The following is a 17,991-nucleotide window of genomic DNA, read 5'->3' as shown; positions in this document are numbered from 1 at the left end:
GCGGCAGTAGAACCCGAGGCCAACGTTCCGTCCCAAAGTGTAGCGGCTGTTGGGTAATCAGGTTGGCAATGCCTGCCTCAGAGGAGGCTATTCACAACTCTCGCAGGGAAGGAGGCCGTTCATTGTGCATCTAATAATGCAGGTGTCTACATGCTCAGTTTGAGAGAGTTGACCATGGAGGGCACCCCCAATGTCTCGTGAGGTCAATGATAGCACCGTATCAAAGAAAAAGACTGCCGTTGAGAACGAGACTGGCTCGAGTATCAGATTCACTACCGTAGTCGACCTTGAAGCTACCGTTTTGTGGAGTCATTTTGTTGACATCCAGACTCACCTGCAACAGCCCTGACCTGTCTTTGTGTTGCTATGATTGCGTTGCTATGATTGATTGGGACTCATTACCGAACAGGGATCATGCGTTTATTAATCATTTTGATCAGCATCAAATAGCCCTCTCGAAACAAGGCCTTACAAGTACGTGTTGTACTTGTCCTGAAACCTTTCAAGATGATCAGGAATGGGCATTCACTCAGATGACAGGAAAGCAAGAAGGGGGCAGTAATACTCAAAGGTGAAACTGGAATGCTTACTATTGTGACTCAGAGCACTATGTTAAATGCAAGGTCTTGGGATACCTACAAATCATTAGGCAGATAATGCAACACATTCATACTGCCGTTGCTGCCCGCTTGCCTCGTGTGGCCCCCTACTATTATCCCCACCCAGGACAGCAGTTTACCAACGTCCGGTGTTCACAATACAATGTCATCGAGTTCAACCCAAGACAACCGCAACATATGGAGGCCATCTGTGGAACCCGGGAAGAGCACTGGCCCGAGGTCGACGTAGACTCCGACACGGACGAAGGGAGAGAAGCCATGCGACGTGCTGAGATTGCTTTTCACGCGACCATCGAGCGTTCCATCAGGCAACAACACACGCAATCAGCCGACGACACCATTCCACTTACGCTCTATGCCAAGGCACAGAGTCACCAGGACCAGCTCACACAGGACGAGCGCAGCCTCCTCAACACCCGCGGGGACGTCGTAGGCAAAGCGCTCGCCGATCCCGACTCCCTCACCCCCGACGAGACACACCAGGTCCTGTTCTGGCCGCCGCCGGACGTGGTGCGCGCCAACATCCAACGCGCCACCGGCGGGAAACTCAGCACGCCCAGCGAGCTCTACGCCAAGGGAAAGGATGCGGTGGACCGTGAGCAGTTCGCGACGCTGTTGAACGAGAATGAGATTGCACTGCTGGCACGCAGCTTTCATGCCACGGACGATGAGACCTTCTCCCCAGTAGATAGATCGCATTCTTTCGGCGCGCCGGGAGCTGGGCACGCCGTGGAGCTGATATCGGGCCGTTTGGGACTGGATGTTGTTGTCTTTCGGACTGCTTCGCTACACCATATGCACCAGATGAGCCGGCTGCGACCTGTGACACTGGGCCTTCCCAGCCTGGGACTATTGCAATCTATCTCAATGCCGGAGCCTGACACCCCCATGCCGAGAAGTCACCTCGACCAGGGACAACAACCCCACGACATCATCCGCACCATGGCCTCTCTCCAGGAGGAGCATGAACTCGGCAACGTGACAGACGAACAGGTAGCCGCCCGCAACAGGGAGTACCTCGCCGCCCTCCAAACCTCCTCCCCACGGGCTGGGGTTTCTAACTCCACTCTATCACCATCATCATGGCCCATGACGTCTCCTCTATCGCCCGCTGACCGTTTCGGATCTGGGCCCTGGCCACCAACTGTCCGATCGCGCGGCCCCATCGACCTTTTCCGGGAGGACACGCACCTCTCGGGCTTCAGTGTTGAGCCGGGATGGTCTGCTCTCTCCAAGGGCCAACGGGACACTTACCGCATTCGATCCGAAACGCTCCGCCGTGAGGCATGGGCCGAGAACGAGACAGCCCTGGCAGCGGGTACATCATCTGCTGTCTTTCCCAGTTGAGAGCGGCGGTAACAGCGGCAGATGAGCTCAGGAAGTCTAGAAAATCTTTCGAGCAGCGCAGAGAGGCTGTCTGTGGTTCCAAGGGTGCCAGTAATTGTCACAGTGCTAAAAGTGTTCTGCGATGAGCTGGAGATGAATTTTCAGGAGGCATTAGAAGGGGGGATATCTTCTGAGGAGGAGAAGAGCCCGTACGAGTCAAGGGCCACGTAGCTAATAACGCTGCTCAGGTCCAGCAATGATAGGGTAGAAGATTGCATGATTAAGGTACGTGGTGCTCGTAGGCAAAGGCTACTTCTGATCAGACGAATTAGCACACACTGGACGACTATTATTTTCACTTCTAAAGTCATTTTCCACATGAAATTCTGCCATGCCATGCCCTGGCAGTGCCCTGGATACGAATCATGAAGTTGCATTGTCGGCTGTATCTAATCGATCTTCATTTGGGATGTAGTGTCGTTACAGTAACTCAGTGTAGTCGTAGCTCTCTACAGAGTAAAGACTTGTCTTTTGAAAGTAGACTAATTCATGAACCTTCTCCTGGCTGTGTTTTCCTTCTTTTCGTATCTGCCGGCAACGAAGGTGGAGACACAAAGGCAGTACTCGACATTTCCGTATCTGATGCTGCAGCAGAAGGCGAGCTATCAAGCCCCCTCTTCATGGCGCCTTGACCCTTTGAATGAGACAGAGTTTCTGTAGTCAAATGCTCTTCTCCCTTTCCACCAAGTTCCAGGACGTCGGTTATCACGCTGGAGTCAATGTAGGCTGAGTTCGGCCGGGGGTGGTCCGGGAAGAGGATGTCGAAGATGCCGTACCACTGTTCTTCCTCTGTATGTTGCCTCGGTGCCCTCTTGCTGAGCTCACCTTGCTGTTCCTGGCTGATGCCAATAGGACCTAGATGAGTTCCCCTTTCGCAAGCTATCTCACGCATGTGGTTATCCCTCTTCGTCTCGTCTGAGAAGTTCTTGTAGCACATAGGACAGTAGATAGGCATGTAGTGCCTCCTCCTCAAGTGCTGCTTAACGTCACGGATCCGGCTCAGCCTCTTCCCATAACAGCTCCCGTGGAGCTGGCGGTCCTTTTTATAGAACGGACAAGCTAGAGTTATGTTGGCCTTGTCGGATCGTTGACGTTTCCAGACCCAAGCATTTTCAATCTCGTCGTCATCAGCATCATCGCCGTTCTTATCCTGCCCCACGCCTCGACCGGGCTGGTCTCTATCAGGGGCTTCATCCAAGTCCATTGAATATTCTTCCCCTTTAACAGAATTCTGTGACAGTGCATGAGATGAAAGTCGATCATCTTTTGGCTGGCCGGCCCCGATATCTGTCAGGACGGTTTCGGTTTTGCTTTGGGGTCTAGGACAACCTTGGCAGGCATATACCCTATCCGCTTTGCAACGTTCCGCCATTTCTGTGAGTTTGTTGACAACCTCGGAAGGTTTGTCTCTTTCCTTGGGTTCTAAACACAGCAACCGGTTCGATATGTAGTCGACCATATTATGGAGTAATAGAGAGCATTCAGGATGTCGATGTAGCCGCTGGATACACTGTTCTTTGATTCAGTCCAATATGTCAGTGGAAGAAATGGATGGATGTACTTACATTTTTGACAGAGGGCTTGAGATCAGCCACCTTTGTCCCGTGCTTTACTGAGACTGTGAAGAATATGTCCGATCGTATGACTTCATCGACTCTCTCATCGGCAAGCCGAGCATCAGTGAAGCTGTCAACCCCTTTTTGACCCTCGAGATACCATAAAATAAACAGCAGTAGCAAGCATCCCAGGTGCCAAATCTCGAAAGCTTGAGAGATTTCCTCGCCTGCTACGTCGTACTCCGGGCCTCTGTACGTCACCGAGACTCCACGAACTTCCGCATCGAAGTCTTTAATCTGGAGTATTCCGCCTTGAGCAATGCCCTCGTCTGTGGTTTTGTCTCGAAACCAGAGTACGTTGTTTGGGGTCACTTGGACACGTCTGCCATGCATCGAACTCTGTCCCGAAACGCCCAAAATGGTAGGCTGATTGAGAACAAAGTCAAGACTCGATGCGACTCCAGCAGCCTGTTCAGCCAACCAACTGATAAGAGAATGGTCTGGTTTTGGCTCTGGAAACTGTTTCCAAAAGTCTTGCAGATTGCCGTCGGAACAGAGATACACGAAATAACATCCTCCAGGAGTCATCTGGTAGGCTGCAAGGAGTCTTAGCAAGTGCTTTTGGTCTTGACGACCTAACTCTTGTAGGGCTTGCAGCTCTCGATCAGCCAAGGGTTCATCTGGACCATGCAACTGTTCTGTGATGAAATGAGAATTTGTAGACTAAAAATTACCACATGTCAGCGCAGGTGATACCGTTGTCTCTCTGATCCTAGCATCTTACCTGCGGGTAGTTGTGATGCGCAGGATGAATCTTTATCCTGACACTGCTTGTCTTTATCCTGCCACTGCTTGTAAAAAATTCGGCTTTGATTTTATCATCTTTTTCGAGAATGGGAAGGATAGTTCGAACATCGAGGCTATACAAATGGGGCTTGTCCGATTGCATGTCGAAGAATGGAGACATAACCCGCCATTGTTTTTCGTTGAATTCCCGCATCTTGCCGGGTTGCCAACTGCAACTCCCTTCAACGCGGACAATGACCCCATTTGGAGTAGATTTAGAAAACAAAACGGGTTTTCTGTTACGGTTTTCGCGTCTTCGTTCAAGTTCAAGAGGGAGGTGAACGTCGTACAAGTCCTCTGAAATGAAGCTGAGAAGTGCTCCAACGTGGTCAATCATAACCAAGATGGCGAAAATTTTCTTCCTCGATGTTTTCTGACTGTTACCAATACGCGTCGTGTTGCATACATCGTTGACGTACTTGTCCACCTCAAGGTCGCTGTAGATGTTGAGACTTTTCAATGCTTGTCGCACGTTCGGCACGGAAATGAGGTTCCCGAGATCGTCCAAAGGAAGGAATGGCTGGCCATTGCTCCCTGATACAAGCCGATCGTTAATCAAATTCCAGAGGACTTCGCCTTTCTCACTCCCGAGAACAGACAGCATCGTGATGTCTGGATTCTCAAGACCTGGGAAATGGTTTTCAGGGGAACGTGGGCGCATATCCTCAGCTGGCGTTTCATGAGAGACAATATCATCACCCTCTCTGGAATGAGGACGATCAAAGCCCTCGGAAGCAGAGATGGAGACTTCGTCCAAGTTCCGAAGCCAATCACCAACAAACGGACCGTCGTTATCTGACTTCAGACTTCCGATACGTAGTCGATCAAATGCATTAGGGGTGTCTGTTGCGGTAGTGAGATGGTCAGAGTCCTCGTTGAAGGGAAGTGAGACATTGCTCAGGTTGGAGGAGTCTCGATCAAAACCGCCAGAAGATTCTGTATCTGTTCTCAGACTTTCGCTTCCATGCTCGGAATTGTTGGAGATGTCTCCATCGGCTAGGCCAACTTCGAGGGTCTGGAAACATAGAGTCTGTAGGTGTGCCGCCATGTGCCTGGACAACATTTTCTGCGCAACATCGAGACCACCCGAACTGTATGCAGGCTCGTCGACGAGGGAAACCCTTTCTTCGTAGCCACCGAGCTGTGGCTCGTCTCCGAAATGAACTCGGCGATCAGTGTTCTTTCGTGGACTAGAACCTTTTGGTGCGGAAGCAAGTGCGGTGCTTTGTGGGAGTTCGTGCTTGATCTTGGTCCTGGTTTTTTCATCTTCCAGTCTGTCCCCTGGTGTTTGGCAAAGTGGGCAGATGGAGCTCTCATGGTCCGGCGCTTTTTTGGACTTGCTCTCGAGAGGAGGCAGGTCATGATTGTATTGTATCCAGTTGGTGCCGTGTTCCTCTTCCATGTGTTTGCGCCACGAAGAGTACTTTGAGAATCCGACAGCTGGATCGGCGCACTGCTCGGACACGCAAAAGAACGGCTTCAGATCCTCATCAACATGCTTCCTGGTGTCCAGTTGAAATCAGTCTCAGCCACAATGTTCCGATACAGGTGGTTGTGCAATGTTCTGCAACTTTCTGTCCAGTCTCCAAACCAATAAAAACACTCTCTTACCTCCACAAAGAGGGGGTACCGAAGATCCGTCGTTCGACTTTCTTGGAGCAGTAACGACAGTCAATGTATCCGACTGATTCATCCTTGGGACGAGGCGGTCGTGGGTAACAGACATCTGCAGCACCCACAGAAGCTGTGCTTTCCGTCTTGGATTGTCCAAGAGCAACGTTTTGCCGGTTGAATTCAGAACCATCTAAAGGTGTAAAACCAGTGAAATTGCTCTTTTCCTGATGATTCTGTGCGGCAGCCTGCGTGGGCTGCATTGGTCTTGTCCCCAGCATCGGCTCTCCGGGTGTGTTGTGCTTGGTCGCTGTTTCGTTCTTTGTCCGCTCCCTCTGATACTTGGCCTCCCGATGCTGGTGATACACGATGCTCTGTCTGCGGTAGACAATTGATCTCGTCAGTTGTAACCTGAGGGAGTCGGATATCATCGGATATTTCTTCTTGATAATCAAGTTCGTGAGCTCTTCAAAACCAGCGAAGTCCATCTTTCTTTTCTCCCTGAACGCCTCGACTCGAGCTGATCTGTTGTTTTGCGACGCTTTAGATATCAACACAGACAGCCGAGTTAACCTTTCGAGAGCACCAGATATTCCGAAGATTGATCCCTGTAAATGATTGTTCTCGGTCATTGGTTCGCCATCGACTACTGACCAGGCCTGGGATCGTTCAAGCTGTTCTTCAGGTCCTCGGTTGGTTTCATCTCGATGAAATTCTTCGTCAAGTCGTGTCACTGTGGTTGATCCATGATATTTCAGCCTCGAAACTGTGCAATTCCTGAGGTCTCCGAGTTTCCACTTACTGGCTTCCAGATTCTTTTGAATCAATCCCAGCAACCTCAGTATCATGGCCCGAGGCTCTTCATGTTCTTGTAGGCGAGCATCAAGCGAGATAAAGGGTTCTGCAAACACGCCGGAATTGTTTGACCATAGCCAAAACCGCTGCTGGAGTTCTTTCAAAGGCCGTTTACCAGACATGATCTGATTGATCGTTGAGTCGAACAAGTCTCTACACGCGACGGCTGCATTGTAGATTGCGTCCTGGGATTGTCCCAGACCCCCTCCAGGGTCGGTTGTCATCGGCATGAGGCGATTTGGTGACGACGATGCATGAGACGCGTGGAAGAAACGACAATTCGAGCAAAGAATCTCAAGTTGAACAAGAAAACGAGATAATGTGTGCTTTGGTGTTGCCGCGATGTCCTAGATGGATCATGTGAGGGAGGAGAGGGGTGTGTTCGCCTGTCGCAATGCAAGTTCGCCTATTCAGCCCGCCAAAAGCTACTTACGCAAACGCACACCTCTCGTGTTGCCTCTTCTATCTTTCAAGCGATCCAATCGTTGAGTGTCTCTCTTGCGAGCCTGCAGGTAATCACATTAGCCGGGCTTGAAAGTGCATGGCTGCAGTGCACAAGACATGCATGCACCTATGAATGAAGTTTCATTGGTTTCATCAAAATGTGGTCAGCATGCTGCATGCATATATGAGCTGACATGCACGCCGCTGTCTTTGGCGCTGCAAAAGGGGCTGATGCAGCCGACCCGGAGCCCCCCCCTTTCAGTCTCGGAACTCTCCCATCTCCCTCTGGAAACGCGTCCTTCCGCCACGGACACTAAATCAGTTAGTTTGGACAAAATCACCATGACCAAGCAATTCCCTGAGTCGACCTCGTTTCGACCATGAGCTGGAGAAGCCACCGCCTATTCGGTCTCCTTGAACCTCTAAGACGTTACCTAGATGGGATAACATCGGAGGCATCATGGGGCCAACTGTCCATAGAGGATACGAGAACTCAGAACGAGGTAGAACTCATCTCGTTCGAGTCAGATCTTTGCGAGTTGGATGCTGGTACCGACGAAAAGACACCCGCAGCCGATCATCTGGATCGCCTATATGAATGGATCTCAGCAACGAACAAGTCGTTTGAGTCGGGAAAACGGCAGGAAGTCGACTTTAAGAAGGGACTGGAGCTATTCGAAGCTTTGCGTGGAAAGCCTTCCGAAGCTGAAGCGATGGCAGTCGCTCTTTGTGGAACGCGTCCTGCGCCTGGTGTCAAGCGGACTAACCATGTGATCAACTCATTAGCTACGGCTTCTGGGCAGTTGCATCGCGCTCTGGTGCTGTATTCGCGGTGCTGCCGCGATCACACTGCAAGAATTCATCTCAACGGCCTCAGCTTTGGGGTGGATGATCAGTCAACTCGCTTCTTTTTGTTCATCTCCTCGGACTCCAACTCTCAAACTTGCCGGTGGCAGGAAACGGATTGCGAGCTTGCGGCGTAGGTGCATTGCTGTTGCTTCTTTTTCCACATTCTAACCCGAACACGGCAGGAAAACTGACAACAAAACGGTGGAAGACTCTGAGAATTACCTGTGCTATCTGCTACGAGAGTGCGAACAGTTCCAGGAACAACTGCTTCTTACACTCCATCAGATGGCGGAGAACAAACTCGTGCTATCCGGGAAACGAGTCAACTCTGCCCGCCGGCAGGACACGCCTGAAATATCACTGGGGTATCTTATCGATCAGCAAGCATCTCGAAGGTTTCCATCAAAGCACATCTTGCTATCGGCAGAGAAGGCAGCACTTTGTCTGAATCTTTCACTCGCCTTGGTTCATCTTGATCCGGATCCATGGATCAATAGGAAGTGGAACCTCGACAGCATATTTCTCGCTTTCGATTCAAAAGGACCAGGCGGCCCGACTTTGGACAGGGAGCGTCCGTACCTCTCCACTAGACTGACCGAAACCGAAAATTCGAATTGCCTCCCCGGTTCGACTGAAATAGGTGTTGAAGCGGCACAAACTCGCATGCTGTCATTTGCGCAGGTTTTGATGGAGATTTATCTGGAGGAAAGACTTTACCGAGACATTCATAAAGACGGGGAAAGATACGGTCGTCTCAGAGATCTCATCATTAGTCCGGATGTCCAAGGAGAGGTCCCGTCAACTGTGATTGCCGCCGTTCAAGCATGCCTTGAGGTATATCGGTCGGAGGCCACAGTCAAGGAACCAAGCAAAGAATGGATTTACAACCGAATCATACTAAAGCTCGACGAGAACTTGCGACCATGGACCACGCCGATAAGGCCAGAGCCTCGGAAATGGGAGAGTAATCCGGCATCACATAGTCGAAAACGCAAGACTAGCTTGATGCATTTGGATTCTTCCGAAGTTGGTGCTCGGCCCACCTTTCTATTGAATGGAGGAGGGCCATCCAAAAGGTACATCCTCAAGACCAATGCCCTGTCTACTCCAGTGCTCTAACGACTTCTAGGCACAAGACAATGACCAGCGAAGACTGGTTCAAGATGGTCGACAGCTTGAACTTAGTTCTGAGTGTTGATTCTGAAAACAACGACTACCAGAAAATAAGGGTAGCAGTTCTCGACACGGGAATAACGCCGAAAGCTGCTGAGGAATTCGATATCCAGGACCGGATGTATCGAGACTTCACGGACTGTCCAGATGAAAACATGCGCGATGACACTGGCCATGGAACATCCGTAGTTGACTTGGTTTACAAGATGTGCGAACCTGCAGAGGTTTACGTCGCCAGAGTTATGGAAAAGAGCCATGCCACAAGAAATTCTGTGGATGCCACAATCGGAGTAAGCTTGGTTGCCTCATTATGTTCCGCTGAGTGGCTAACCTGATCGACTCATAGGCACTGGAATGGGCAATGAGAAACAACGTTGACATCATATGTATGGCCATTGGTTTCGCAACCGAGGTTCCAGAGTTGAAGTCGGTCTTGAAGAAGGCGTTTGCAGCTAATATTCTTGTCTTCGCGGCGGCTTCCAACCATAACAACATGAGCGGAGTTATGTACCCGGCTCGCTGGAACGAGTGCGTGTTCAGCGTCTTCTCAACGAACGCCGGCGCAAAGAACTCACGCAAAATCAACCCCACCGGGAGCGGCAAATACGAGAACTTCGCGATCCTTGGAGAGGACATCAGAGTCTCCACAGGCGAGACGCGGAAGGGTACGTCGTACTCAACCGCGATCGCTTGTGGTCTGGCAGCTCGCTTGCTCGATTTTGCAAAACAGAATCCCGTTGCCGGGGGTACATACGGCAATCTTTGCAACGATCTGAAAGAAAAGGCGGGGATGGCGAAAGTCTTGTGCGGGATCTCGGAGAAGGACGAGGAGTACCATTGTATTGCCCCGTGGAAGCTTCTCCCAGAGAATCTACGTTGGCAATCGGACGATCCATCGGAGGAAGAGATACAGCAGGCAAGGGTGAGCGTGATGAATAGAATTGCGCACTACCTGGAGAGATTCTAGCATCATTGGATAACAACCCATTCCTAATTCTACTATGAAACTGTGTCTGAGGAACCGACAGTCATCGAATTCCCCTTGGTTTAAGTCGCATTCTCGTCAGTTGAAAGGATGAAATAGATCCTCTGACCTTCGTCAGCTGTCTCATGTTCGATTTGATGATAATCAAGCACACCCGCCGCGTCAGCGATGGAATCGATATCTGGCAAGTCGTCATCCAGCCCCAGAGTTGCTCCTTTCGTCAAGACCCTTTCAGAGACATCCGACCGAAAGGGGCTCTTGGAGAGCTCCGTGAGACGAACTGCCCAGATGAAATCGTTCTCGTGTTGCGCGGAGAGACTCGACTGGGTTGTTCGAGAGACTCCAGCGCCAATCTCGGCACTGACAACTTCGGCCATGTTCCTAGCAAAACTTGGTTAGCAACAGGTCCAACTGAGAAGGCCAAAGTGACACCCACATCCCAGGCTTGAAGTGAGCCAATCTTCCCTTCGACTCGCTTCGTTCGGTCCTGGCGCCCTTGGCAATCATGATGCCCGAGACCATCAACAGCTTCCACTTGTTCAGAAACTTGACTCTCTCGATGTGCGCCGCGACCAGTGGCGTCTTGAGGCACTGTCGGATGTAGTTCTTGGTCGGCCTGATGGTCTGTGTGTCCACTTGGTCGAACTGCCATGAATCGCCGACGCCTCTCTGGAACTCGAGCGCCACGTCTCCTCGGACCGAGAGACCAGCTGCTGCCGCGACGGGGACGTCTGCCTTCGCACTGGCCTCGATGCCGGATTCCTTGGACGTGGACCACTGGATATCATACATCGTCGACTGCTCGATTCTCATATCCTTGGGAAACGGAAGCGGGCCGTCGGAGTTGATGACCTGGTCGAGTGCTTTGAGACTCGGAATGACATGGCCGAGGAGGAGGTTGCCAGAAGCCTCTCCTCGCGCCATGTTCGAGTATTCTGGCGCCAGATAATGCGTTTGACGCAGCACGAACCAGCATTTGTCCATTTCAGTTTGATTATGAGGCTTAAAGCGACGACGTCTTCGCTGGCTGTGTGTGCCGTCTTTTGCTGTCCAATTTCAGGGGTGAAGAGGAGATGGAGTGCCGGATGTATGCTTCGCCGCAATAATTAGAGGATGTCGTACGGCCACCATCAGGCTACGCCGACTTGCAGACGCGGCCCGACTGCTATGCATTAGCCGTTGCCTTGTATCTACTGTGTTTACTGCATGATGCATCCTGCAGTCGATCTAGTTCAGCTGCAGGCTGTGCAGTGTCTGGGGCAGTTCGGTGGTTGGTGGGTGTGTGCCCTCCGTAAGACGGCGTGCAGGACATCGTGGTTTCAATGAATCATGAAGCAGTAACTGGACAGTGTTTCCAACGTTTTCCACTATCGAAGATGATGACATTTGGATATTTGGCAGCAAAGCGGGAGAGTTGAGTTGAGAATATGCTTGTTTCCTCCAAGGGATAATCAGGTAATCTAGCAGGGGACAGGGATGGAGTAGGTGACAGCAGCTTTAGACGTTCGTCCGTCCGTCAACAACCTCCAGAGCCAACAGTCTCATTAGGAGCCTTTGTCTTGGGCCATCCAATATTAAAAAAGGCCTTTCTTTCGGCCCCAGAGTCTAGGAGAAAGCGGCTTTTTGCCCCCATTTTCGTGGTCTAATTTGCAGCACATTTATATCATGTGTCTGTCCCTCAACCAGGGCAACGTCAACCAGGGGCTCAGCCTGATCGGCCAGCGGAATCCTTTATCTCCCGTAAGATCCCGTTAGACTGACATCCATCCTTCCATGCATCCGTGAGGATTGGATTACCCCGCTTCTGCCTAGCACGATATCGTCTTTTCGCTCGTCAAGTCTGCCTGCCTCCGGTCTCCTAGAGCATTGCAACCTGAGACATAATCATGTCCGATGAGAGGCTCTGGGAGTCTGCTGTAAGAGTCTGTTGGTTTGATACTCCCACCATTTCCTCTGATTTCGCTTGATACAGTATAACCATGGTCACGGCGAGCCCCGACGACTACTGCTCGGCATGCCACGACTTTGACCCCCAGGGCCCGCTCCACGAGCGCGATGCCGTCCTCCGCGACACCTTCGGCATACACCGTGTGGCGCTCGAGAACCGGACGCCGGCCGAGCTGCGGCGCCGCCGCGATGACTGCTACCGCTGCGCCGTGCTGCTCGCCGCCGCCTACAAGCTGGCGTCCGACTGGGACAAGATGACCATCTGGCTCGAGGACCATCAGAACCCAAAGATCTCGCTCACCGGCAAAGACGCCTGCTCCTTCGAGCTGTACACCACCGAGGCCGACAGCCCGGTCAAGCACCTCCATCCTCTCCTCGAGGTCCCGGCCTCTCCCCGCTCCGAAGCCACCATGGACTTCATGGCCCGCCAGGTGAAGGACTGCCACGACAACCACGACAAGTGCAAGATCAACCACGAGTTCATGCCCAAGAGGCTCATCAGGCTCACCGAAAAGGGCGGCCACATCATCCACCCCGACGAGCCTGTGCCCTACATCGCGCTGAGCTACTGCTGGGGCGGCGACAAGAACATCCGCACCCTCCGCGCCAACATCACGGCGCACATGGACTCGATCAACCTGGGCCACCTGCCGCGCTGCTTCCGCGACGTCGCCGTCATCGCCCCGCGCCTCGGCATCAACCACCTCTGGGTCGACAGCCTGTGCATCATCCAGGACGACCACGCCGACTGGGAGGACCAGTTCCCGCGCATGTCCTGGGTCTACAAGAACGCGAGCGTCGTCGTCGCCGCCGCCGCCATCGGCAACTGCCAGGAGTCCTTCCTCGGCGACGGCGAGGACGACGAGAGGATGCGCCGCCCGGAGTCCTTCGTCATCAGCGACGCCCACCCCTCCCAGCCCGCCGCCGTGCGCGCCCGCGCCGTGCCGACCATCGGCCTCCACGAGGACCTCCAGTCCTTCTACAGCGCGCGCGACCCCCTCGACTGCCGCGGCTGGCCCCTCCAGGAACGCCTGCTGGCCACGCGCATCCTCGTCTACTCGCGCACGGAGCTGCAGTGGTCGTGCCAGACACTGCAGGCCTGCGAGGGCGGCCACACGAGCTCCCCCAACCACCCCTTCACGCCGCTCATCACCATCGACACGGCCGAGAAGGCGTTCTCGCTCTGGCACAGCCAGGTCATGGAGTTCTCCAAGCGCCGCCTCACCTTCGAGACGGACAAGCTGCCCGCCATCTCGGCGGTGGCCGGCCACGTTGCCGACGTCACCGGCTCACGGTACATCGCCGGCTTGTGGCGCGACAACCTCATCCGCGACATGTGCTGGGAGCGCCACATGTTCGAGAGCCTCAAGTGGGAGGCGACGCGCCACTGGCGCGCCCCGTCCTTCTCCTGGGCCAGCGTGGCAGGCAACGTCTTCTACAACGACAACTCCATCGCCGCAAAGGGCTTCTACCTCTCCCAGGTCGTCGACGCCGGGGCCACGCGCCAGAGCAGCCCCGTCTTCGGCCAGGTCGTCGACGCCTGGGTCGACATGGAGGCGCCGCTGATCGAGGCCACCCTCGAGACGCACCCGCCCTACGACGGCAGCGACCTGTTCGACTACAACAACCCCGGCGCCATGTTCCCCCACGGCCACCCAGAGACGCTCTTCCTCGCCAAGGTCGGCGGGTGGCAGATCCCCTTCCGGGGCGACACGCACCTGGCGCCGGGACCGATCCGCCCCACGCCGAGGGAGCCCGCCCACGGGCTCGGAAACACGGCGTACCGCGTGAGAGACCTCGACAGCGTCGAGCTGAGCCCGCCCGTGACGGTGTGGGTGATGATCGTGGGGTACTGGTGGGAGTACACGAACAAGTACCCCAACGGCCAGCGGTGGTTGACGAGCATCGTCTTGGGACGGTCGGAGCGTCAGCCCGGCGCATACGAGCGGCTAGGGTACAAGAACCAGCCGTGGCCGCCGTGGGAGAAGATCCCGCAGGAGGACTTTGATAGGATCAACGCTCACGTGCACAACGAGGGGGAGAAGCAGCACTTCCGCATTGTCTAAGTGAGGGCGGCTATTTGGAAGTTTCTTCAGAAGAAGTAAATGCATAGCTTTCATAGCAACTTTCATCAGGTAGCGTACTTCCCCTTTCCCAGATTTTGCAGTTCACAATCTCTTCAACATGCCAAAAAAGTCGATAGAGAAAGGAGGCTAGGGTGGTTGAAGCTGGGGTTGAAGTGTATGTAGAATGTTGTCTTCATCGTTTGCATGTCTTCAGTTTCTGCCTAGTGCTAATTTAATCTGAATTTGATCTGTCTTTTGCGACAGGCGCCTATAACAAGCCTATTTTCCCTCCCCTGGCTACTTATTATACGTTCCCCCTCTTCCTGTTCCTAGACTATTGCGCGAATTCTCTTGGAAACAATAGGTAACAAGATACTATTATTCACAGATTATAAAGAAACCTTTAATAACATGACTACCAAGACTGATGATGCTATTGCCAGGAGTCGGCAGTCATAGGGGTGTGCTGTTCCTAAAATCACTCTGTCGGATCACTCTGCAGCCGGTACTGTTCCCTGCTCACACTGCTCACTCTAAATGTCCAACTTAATGCGGTGGGTGTTCTAGCCGTACCAGGACGACATGGTCATTCCTGATTACTCGACTTGGAAAGCTCATCTTTGGTTAACCTCATGTTCTGTCAATGTCTCCTTTGGAGACTCTGAGCACGCAGCTTATCTTGCTTGGTATCCGGTCACAACTTTGCAAATCTGAATACAGTGTTAGTAGGTGCCACTTTGGCGTATACAGTCTGTTCTGATATCTAATAGAAGCTTAAGATGCGTCTCGCGTGGCTGCAAGTCAGATCCTCTTTCTACTAAGATAGCGGCGACTGCAAGACTGCCATCTCTACGCGCATAAAACAACGTGGTCTTCCTCTAGTGATCAGTGGAGTTGATTTCGGCCCCCCAAATCAAGTAGCTTCTTCAAAATGTCCACACTAGCTCGGGAAGCAGCACAATGAAGCGGTGTTCGGCCATCCTCGAGTCTGCGGCTAACATCAGCACCTCGATCGGAAAGGTCCTTTACAAGGAGAGCGGAATCGTTCATGACAGCAACGGGCAAAGAAGTCAAGCCATGCTTAGAGGCGGCGTTTACTTTGGCACCACTGTCGACGAGAAACCTCGGCATGCCTTCCTGTTCTTCCTTAGTTTCAACCATCGCTCTAATACTTTTTAATGAGAGGCAGAGAGTTTCCATTATGAAAATATTTGAGATTTCTCAATGAAAACTTGTTACACAACTAGTCTAGTCTTCGGACCTTCATGGCTCCCGGCGCGACGTCAGCTAGTTCCATCTTTGATGCCACGTCATCCTCCACACATCTGTCCATAAGTAGTCTCGGGTCCCAAAGCGCCCCTCTTTCGCCTTCCTCTCGAAATGCAGATGGTGCAGTGTTTTTCAACTCCTGATGCATTCCATCTATTCAAGACGCTTACCGAGCCGATGGATAAGGATCCTCGCCCTGCAAGGCGGCTCCGGGACCGATCCCATCCATGTTCGTCTCCAAGAGGCGGACATTGACAAATGGCCAACATTTGCAGCGCTTTCCTACGTCTGGGGCGACCCATCACAACGAGAGTACATTTACATCTCTGGCCAGGAGGTCTCCGTCACAAAGAGCCTATTCGACGCTCTTCGGCACTTTCGGCTTCCCGACCAAGAATTGCTGATCTGGGCGGACGCCTTGTGCATTAACCAGGATGATCTGGAGGAACGCGCAGAGCAGGTGCAGCTGATGCGCGAGATATACTCTCGTTCCACAAGCGTCATGGTCTGGCTGGGCCTCGATACTGATGGCCAAGCTGTATGTGCCATCCCCTTGATTGAGTCGATTCATCAGGCTTGCGAAAATCATGCCATGGCCAAAGGCGTCGAGCTACTCGACATGGCTCACTTTACCCCGGCCACGCAAAAGTTCGAAGGTCTTGCAGGGGTTTCAATCTCGGACATCACTACTGTCGCAGAAAACACGAACCGACCCAAGCCTGAACTCGCAAGCTGGACGGCGCTGGGCTGGGTCTTGTCACGACAATGGTTCACACGGGTATGGTGCGTTCAGGAAATCGTCCTGGCCCGGTCATCCAAAGCCTACATCGGATCCCATTCCTTGGACTGGATCAAGCTCGGCGTCACCGCTGCCTGGCTCAGCGAGCAGAGTCTTGCCACCGACTACAACGTGCCGGACGAACTTGAGGGACTGAGCTGGGACACCGCGTACAGCATGTTCGACACTGACGGGCTGTCCGAGTCCAGCCTGCTGGATATTCTCGTCACATTCCGCGATTTCGACGCCACAGACCCTCGAGACAAAGTCTATGGCTTGCTGGGTCTTGTGGGCGAAGAAAATCTCAAAGGATTCCGAGGGGTAGACTACGGCAAAAGCGTTGTCGATGTCTACGCTGATGTTGTCAGAATATCTGTAGAAGCCAGCGGGAACTTGGCATCCCTGTGCTATGCGAAACACGGGCGTGAATACGCACGCAACGGATTCCCTTCCTGGGTGCCACGGTGGGATATCAGCGAAAACGCGTCCAACCTACTCTCCAGCCTGTTATTGACCGCGTGGAAAGACGGAGACAGGCATGGCTTGCCTAGCCTGGTAGCTTTCGAGCCTACCGCAGACGGCACGGTGGCGCTTTCTGGAGTCCGTTTTGACACTATTGCCTGGACGACCGACATACTCGACGTCGAGCACTTCAAAAAGGAGATTCTCCCCTCGGAAGCTGCGAACCATCCCTTCCTAGAAATTTGGCACCGAGCATCCTCCAGCAAGGGCTACGCAATGTCTGTGTCCGCCGATCGCCCTTTCGCCGGCATCATGGAAATGGCTCTGACTCTCACTGCTGGATTCACGGACGGATATGAGTTTGTCATGGATCTTGAGACCGAGAGCTTGAGTCAGTTCTATGCCGACTTCCTCACGTACATCGGACAACTATTGGATAGAGCCGGGGGCCGATCGGACACGTTTGATCCTCTTGAAATCGCACTTTGCGATGGCGACGCCACCCGTTTTCGAGTTGCTGCGTCACGGGCCTGTGACCAGCGACGCGTCTTCGAGACGTCGGCGGGCTTCTACGGTTTGGCCCCGGCATGTGCAAAAGATGGGGACGTTGTGGTCCTTCTTTATGGGGGGCCGATACCATTTGTTCTGAGGCAGGTGGATGATGGCTGGGTCTTTTTGGGGGACAGCTTCATCGGCCCGCTGATGCCGGAGACGGCGGATGAGAGTACCCGGAAGATGTTTGGCGATGAAGAAGTGTTCGTTTTGGTTTGAGGCAACACTGTTCAGAATCATTCACCAATACCAGCCTACGCAACTTCTCTCTTATAGGTAAAGTGAGTCAAAGTGTCAGCATGGCCGTTTGGTGATAACAAAGATCACTTGCGAATTCCGCATGTATGGTTAGGGGGCGGAGTAGGCGGACTAATGTTAGACCGTTTCCAGAAAGGTCGTTAGGGATGTTCCCCCTGTAATAGGCCCTGTATCTACAGGGACCTACCAGTATTGCAAGCCAGTAATAATCCAGCAGTAATTACAGCCCCTAGACGACCTGGCAGGGATCCAGTTCATGCAAGTGTCACACCTTATCCCAAAACCTAGTTGCAAGAGCAGACCGACCACCTTACTCCCCTCAGGTCAAAGGACA

At 52.9% G+C, this 17,991-nt stretch overlaps 7 protein-coding genes across 7 annotated transcripts; 4 read left to right on the top strand and 3 right to left on the bottom strand.

The window, feature by feature from the left end:
• Positions 1-656: 656 nt before the first annotated feature.
• CH63R_09833 (Amino acid permease) lies at positions 657-1,967 on the top strand (the record flags this gene model as incomplete). Its single annotated transcript, XM_018304807.1, has 1 exon — positions 657-1,967. The coding sequence occupies one exon, from the start codon at positions 657-659 to the stop codon at positions 1,965-1,967; it is 1,311 nt and encodes a 436-aa protein (XP_018154231.1).
• A 526-nt stretch (positions 1,968-2,493) lies between these two features.
• On the bottom strand, positions 2,494-7,104 carry CH63R_09832 (Protein kinase domain-containing protein; the record flags this gene model as incomplete). The annotated part of the gene is made up of 4 exons (XM_018304806.1): positions 2,494-3,516; positions 3,572-4,285; positions 4,347-5,910; positions 6,020-7,104. The coding sequence occupies 4 exons, from the start codon at positions 7,102-7,104 to the stop codon at positions 2,494-2,496; spliced, it is 4,386 nt and encodes a 1,461-aa protein (XP_018154230.1).
• Positions 7,105-9,306: 2,202 nt separating this feature from the next.
• Positions 9,307-10,307, top strand: CH63R_09831 (Extracellular alkaline serine protease; the record flags this gene model as incomplete). The annotated part of the gene is made up of 2 exons (XM_018304805.1): positions 9,307-9,630; positions 9,687-10,307. The coding sequence occupies 2 exons, from the start codon at positions 9,307-9,309 to the stop codon at positions 10,305-10,307; spliced, it is 945 nt and encodes a 314-aa protein (XP_018154229.1).
• Positions 10,308-10,387: 80 nt separating this feature from the next.
• Positions 10,388-11,249, bottom strand: CH63R_09830 (uncharacterized protein; the record flags this gene model as incomplete). Its single annotated transcript, XM_018304804.1, has 2 exons — positions 10,388-10,706; positions 10,762-11,249. The coding sequence occupies 2 exons, from the start codon at positions 11,247-11,249 to the stop codon at positions 10,388-10,390; spliced, it is 807 nt and encodes a 268-aa protein (XP_018154228.1).
• A 1,055-nt stretch (positions 11,250-12,304) lies between these two features.
• Positions 12,305-14,338, top strand: CH63R_09829 (Heterokaryon incompatibility protein; the record flags this gene model as incomplete). The annotated part of the gene is made up of 1 exon (XM_018304803.1): positions 12,305-14,338. The coding sequence occupies one exon, from the start codon at positions 12,305-12,307 to the stop codon at positions 14,336-14,338; it is 2,034 nt and encodes a 677-aa protein (XP_018154227.1).
• An 885-nt stretch (positions 14,339-15,223) lies between these two features.
• On the bottom strand, positions 15,224-15,538 carry CH63R_09828 (Ankyrin repeat protein; the record flags this gene model as incomplete). Its single annotated transcript, XM_018304802.1, has 1 exon — positions 15,224-15,538. The coding sequence occupies one exon, from the start codon at positions 15,536-15,538 to the stop codon at positions 15,224-15,226; it is 315 nt and encodes a 104-aa protein (XP_018154226.1).
• Positions 15,539-15,749: 211 nt separating this feature from the next.
• Positions 15,750-17,618, top strand: CH63R_09827 (heterokaryon incompatibility protein; the record flags this gene model as incomplete). The annotated part of the gene is made up of 1 exon (XM_018304801.1): positions 15,750-17,618. One exon carries the CDS (start codon positions 15,750-15,752, stop codon positions 17,616-17,618), a length of 1,869 nt encoding a protein of 622 aa, XP_018154225.1.
• Between the last annotated feature and the right edge of the window lie 373 nt (positions 17,619-17,991).

Source organism: Colletotrichum higginsianum (genome assembly GCF_001672515.1).
Source record: "Colletotrichum higginsianum IMI 349063 chromosome 7 map unlocalized unitig_7, whole genome shotgun sequence".
Classification (NCBI taxonomy): Eukaryota; Fungi; Ascomycota; class Sordariomycetes; order Glomerellales; family Glomerellaceae; genus Colletotrichum; species Colletotrichum higginsianum.
This window is presented reverse-complemented; position numbering and strand designations above follow the sequence as displayed.